The sequence below is a fragment of the Buceros rhinoceros genome, unplaced genomic scaffold (assembly GCF_000710305.1).
Source record: "Buceros rhinoceros silvestris isolate BGI_N320 unplaced genomic scaffold, ASM71030v1 scaffold13438, whole genome shotgun sequence".
NCBI lineage: Eukaryota > Metazoa > Chordata > Aves > Bucerotiformes > Bucerotidae > Buceros > Buceros rhinoceros.
The window spans coordinates 30,816-36,040 of NW_010425326.1; the positions used below are offsets into that span (position 1 = coordinate 30,816).

Sequence of the window (5,225 nt, forward strand, 5' to 3'; positions counted from 1 at the left end):
CCTGCTGAAGAGGACAGCAGGTGGTAAAGCTCTGCTGACTCTCTCTGCTAGCTCTTTTTGCTCCGTTCCAACAGAAGGCTGAGGAGGAGAGGAAGGCTGACTCTGGCTGAGCCAATGAAAAGCAGATTCAGTCTTTTCTAATGATGAATTCAGCTGTTCAGTGAGACAGGATAATTCTGACATAAATCAATTCCTCTTTCATATGTTTGTGCTGCTGCTTTTCACCCCCCAAGATAAATGGTTCAAACAGGAGCTTATTCTCCTAGTAGGTGGGTGTGCTGATTCAGACTGGGAGGTCACGCTGCCGGCTACTGCCTCGCAGCTGGTTAATATGGGAATAGTTCTAATCAATCATAACACAGGGCTAAGGAAAGGACCTTGTAGACTCTCAAGTCCCTCTTCCAGCCTCGTGTATCCCAAGCAAATTGAAATGGTATCTTATCGCTTACTTGTACAGCTCAGTACTATGGTAATTATTCCTTTGGGTAATGCTGGTTTAGCTCTCGAAGAGGTTTAAATCATGTAAATCTATGGCAGTAATGTGTGTGCCCATGTCCTTATTTCTGCAGTTTTAGATGTAGTTGCATTATGAATATGTGCTATGCTTTTATATAAAAATATTCCAGTGTTTTCTAAACCTATATAATATTACATGGTTGCAAGAAGCAGCAGCATTTCAGGTAATTCTCTGAAAAAAACTGGAAGCAGAGGTGAACTATCCTTTTAAAAGGACTATCGTTTTAAAATAAAAGCTGTAATGCACAAGATAAAGCTGAAAAGAATCCACTGCTCATATGATCTGTCTGTTAATTGTGAAAGGGTGGGTTGTTGACAACCTCTTAGCTTCTTGAGACTAGGCTGCTGAAAGTCACTTTAGCAGAATTACTGGTCTGAGAAGTAGGACTAGACGCAGCAGAACCCCGTGACCGCTGCAGCCTGCTGTTTCTTGGACTGCTTTATCGCAGTGTCAGTTCCACTGAGAGCACTCTTCTGATCTGTGCTCTAACTAGGTACCGCTTTCCAGCGTGTGATTCCTGAGAATGGGCTGGCAGCTCACGCACCGCATGAGGTCAAGCGAGTGATTTTCTGCACGGGAAAAGTATACTATGATCTTATCAAAGAGAGGAAGAATCAAGACCTGGAGAAACAAGTAGCTATCACCAGACTTGAGCAGGTGAGCTCCCTGATCCTCAGAAGAAATACAAGTCACTTTAGAGAAGCTAATAGCAATTATATTGGGTACTAAATGGATAATGACAATGGTTGGTCGTAATACCCACTAGGTGGAAGGCTTCCCTGCCGTGGGCTAACACTGTGTAAGAGAAAGTTTTGCCAGTGACTGCCCTCTTCTTCCAGATCTCACCATTCCCCTTTGACTTGCTGAAAGTAGAGCTTGAGAAGTACCCTGGTGCTGAACTGGTCTGGTGTCAGGAGGAACACAAAAACAGCGGATATTACGATTACGTCAAACCTCGTTTCCGCACGATTGTGAACCACACTCGACCTATATGGTATGAGACCTTAACCAATTGCTCGATCTCCTGGGCTGATTGATTTGCTTTTAAATTTGGTTGAGTTTTTAGGGGTAGGGTTTTTGTTGCCTTTAAAATCGTATTTGATTTAAGCATGTCGTGAAGTCAGGCTTTTCACAAATCAGAACCTCTGGGTTTGGATTCCTGGGTGAAGGAGGGAGGACTCCAGACAACTACTTCTCAAATACATCATGCACATCTTGTTCCTTCTTGTAGTTCTAAAAGAAAATCAGTAGCAACCAGCTCAGCACAGCACTTAGCTCTCCTGGATTCTTCTCTCTTGTTGTCTACAATTCTGCCTTTTTTAAGAATTTCACTCCAAATGTTAGATTTCTGGGGGAAACAGTTGGTGTAAGAGCTCAGTCCAGGTACCGTGCATTTCTCTTAGCTGATTGACTCGGATCTGGCCGTCCAGCTGTTAGAGAAATGAGAGTCTTCATCATTTGCCAAAAGCAAATCGGCTAATTATGAGACAGTGGAGCTGGCTGCCCTGGGAGGGGTGGGGGAGAAGGTGCTGCTTCACATTGACAGGAGGGGGAAGAGAGGGGGAAGCTGACCAGAAGGTATAACTGATGGTGCATCTTTGATTTTGATTAAATGTCCAAATCTGCCAAGCTGACCCGAATGTATTTAGCAGCATATTCTCCTGCTTGTTAGTGTCACAATGGTCTTTGTTCTCACCTCATTTATCTGCCCAATTCTTTCTGTCACAAAGGTACGTTGGCCGGGAGCCTGCTGCTGCAGCTGCCACAGGCAACAAGAACATGCATCTGGTGTCACTCAGGAGGTTCTTGGACACAGCTTTCAACCTGGAGGCCTTTGAGGGAAAGACATTCTAATGCAGGGCACTACTACCGACTGGTAGTCTCTCAAATTGCTGCCTCCAGAAGAGGAAAAACGTGGGAAAATACTGGAAATTACATGTTTTTGCTTTACTATGTGAAACAGCAGCAGCTGACTTCATTGATCTGCACTTTGCTCCCTGGTTTATAAGGAAAAAATATAATTCCGATGTACCTTCCACTCTTTGTTGTCACTTGTCTGTTTAGTTTGGGACCTCTTTGGCACAAGAAGAGTCTCCTGTCCAAGGATGCAGTGTCTAGCTCAGCGAGGCACCGATCTCAGTCTGTGAGCACTAATTACTGTAAGTGGAGCAGGCATGGACAGCACCATAGTTATCCCGGCAAAAGAAGAGCGCACGTTCAGGAGCCGCTAAGCAAGCAAGGTGCATTGTTACAAGGGAAATGGTTGTCACTTCTTTCGAGATGTGTTGGAGAGGGGTAATGAAACCAAAACCGACGAGTCAGCAGAGGAGTTTAGTAGAGGAATGTGATGGGTGGGGTAGTTGGGAGGAGGTGGTGAGGGGGAAGCTGGAAACGGGGAGTCAGAGGTGCTAAACTCTGGGGTATAACAACAGTGGTGGGGGCCACTTAGGTGTAAGGTGGAGGAGGGTGATGAGGGACCAAGAAAAGGTGTGTTGGGGGTAGTTGAGGAGTGAAGAAGTCTGCAGGAGACCACAGCTGACAGAGCAGCGGGTGCTTAGCAGGAGAATTCAGCATCAAGTGACTTCAAAGCTTACAGTTGACAGCACCAGTTGCTCCCAGTCCCTGGGCTGCTTGCTGTGACGCTCTGTGATGTCAGGCAACTCTGTGGTCTCGTCAGCATCCTCATTTTGGATGAAAACTTCCCTTGTTCAGACTACTGGGTTCTGCTTTGCTTTGACCTGGAATCACCTGTAAAGAGATTGTGTCTGGACGGGAAATCTGTGTATGTGCAACAAGTAGTGGCTTCTCTGCTTTTGTCATGGGCTTTTTCTCTCGAACCCATCGAGCTTGCAGCAGCAAGTATTGTCTGTGTCCATTTCTACAGCAGTAACCATCACCCCGAGTGTTTTAATGCTTTTATGAGTGCTTGTTTCTGTGGCAAGAACGGAGCGCCGCTAAATATTGCTGGCACCGTGTATTGTGTTCTCTGTTTGCGTGAGGCAGGAGCAGTGCTGCATGAGATACCATGAATGCGCTTGTGCCGCAGCGTGTGCACAGGTACACAACAAAATCAGCGCAGAAATGGTAAATGACAGGTTTACACTTTTTGTGTCATAGATTGTGGCATAATAGTTCCATAAAAATGCCATCAAAGAATGTAAAAAACCCAATAAAATAAAAATCTCTGAGAAGGAAATCCTCTGCTGTGGCTGTTGTTTCTGACAGTTTCTCCTTTGAGTGCTGGCAAGAGTTCCTGGGCAGCTTGTTTTCCCATTTTCTGTGATGGAGACAGCGCTGGGACCAGGAAAAGAGAATTATTCAAACCCAGTGAGCTAGAAGTAGTAACCGCGTTGAGGTTAGATTAGAATATTTCGGTTTATTCCATTCTAAGTTTTTTAAGTCCAAAGTATAATACCAGAACTAGGCTGGAATTAACTTCTCTAATTTCTAAACTCTGGTAGTAAAAGTTACGGAGTAGGGTGACTACAAGGGGAAGCTTGAAAGGGCAAAAGGCGTCAAGGTTTCTGTTCCCATCAAGATTTTTTGATCAAAATGTTCTGCATTTGTTGTTGTTGTTTTCCCTTTGGTCATGCCGTAGTTCTGCAAAGTCTGATTGTGTCGCAGTAGGATTCCGGATTTGATGGACTCTGCTGATTAAAAAATGGTTATTGAAAGGTTTTCTTCACAATTATGCAAGGACAGGGATTAAGTGGGTTCATTTTCGTAATCATCAGAGTAAGATGTCAGGAAACAGCATGAGGACCACAGCAGAGATTCAACACGCTTGCAAGGAGGAAACAGATAAATGTTGCCCTTTTTTTTAATTCCTGGGGGTTTTTAACTAACTGTTGAAACCACTCCTGGTTTTAGATACTTCCCAACTCTTATTTCAGCTTGTGCTTTTCTCAGTGCCGCTGTTTAACGTGTTGTCTCTTACCCCGAAGGAATAAAAGGAGCCAAAGCAAAAATTTACTCAGGAAAAAGAATATTTTAGAGATTTTTTTAGCTTTGATTGAAAATGTTTTGCAGATTTCTTCAAAGTTCTCAATTATTAATAAGCGCACCAGGCAGTTCCTTTGTGGTATTTAAGAGATGGAGTCATTAACGGCAAATGGAGATCTAATTTGTTGAGAGGGGAAAGCAGTTGTAGTCACCACCAAAGATGCTGCGTGAAACACGGAGATCTGATTTCCGCTGTGGAAATCGTGACCTCGATAGCCCATAAATTCACTGCTAACCCTCGTAAAGGAGCAGAGAGAAGCCACCTGCCCATGCCTGTCTGCGGGCCAAGGCTTTGCAAGGAAAAACTTCATTAGTAAAAAGCAAAACGCATTTAAGGAAAGAATATCTTTTCTCCACCTTTGAGGAAAGAATGTATTTCCCCAAATGAGTGTCCCTGCTGCTGCGGGTGTAATAAAGTGGAGAAAATAAAATTGTCTAATAGAGAACATGATGAAACGACTGAACACGGACCAGAAATAAACGTTTAACAAACTGCTCCCCACAGGCTTGTTAAAAGATGAAATATTTATTACTATACGTTAATTACAGCGTTGAAGCAGTACTTCAGTAATTTAAAGGGATCGGCTTCATCTTGCGTTCGAGAATGTTACGTGATTGAATCCTTCCTCATCAGTTGTTCTGTGTTCTGTTTGCACAAACGCACCCTTCATTAAACCCTGTTTGCGGTGCTGGTTGTGTCGTGTAG

The 5,225-nt window shown here is 43.9% G+C and overlaps 1 protein-coding gene across 3 annotated transcripts in view; it reads left to right on the forward strand.

Annotated features, from left to right (window-relative positions):
* OGDHL (oxoglutarate dehydrogenase-like) overlaps positions 1–2,495 on the forward strand; it is a 30,966-nt gene extending 28,471 nt beyond the window's left edge. For all 3 annotated transcript variants that reach the window (XM_010141105.1, XM_010141106.1, XM_010141107.1), the window contains 3 exons: positions 1,011–1,174; positions 1,357–1,511; positions 2,248–2,495. In XM_010141105.1, the coding sequence (XP_010139407.1) occupies positions 1,011–1,174; positions 1,357–1,511; positions 2,248–2,371 (443 nt within the window). In that variant the 3' untranslated portion in view covers positions 2,372–2,495. The remainder of the gene's footprint in view (positions 1–1,010; positions 1,175–1,356; positions 1,512–2,247) is intronic.
* The last annotated feature ends 2,730 nt before the right edge of the window (positions 2,496–5,225 follow it).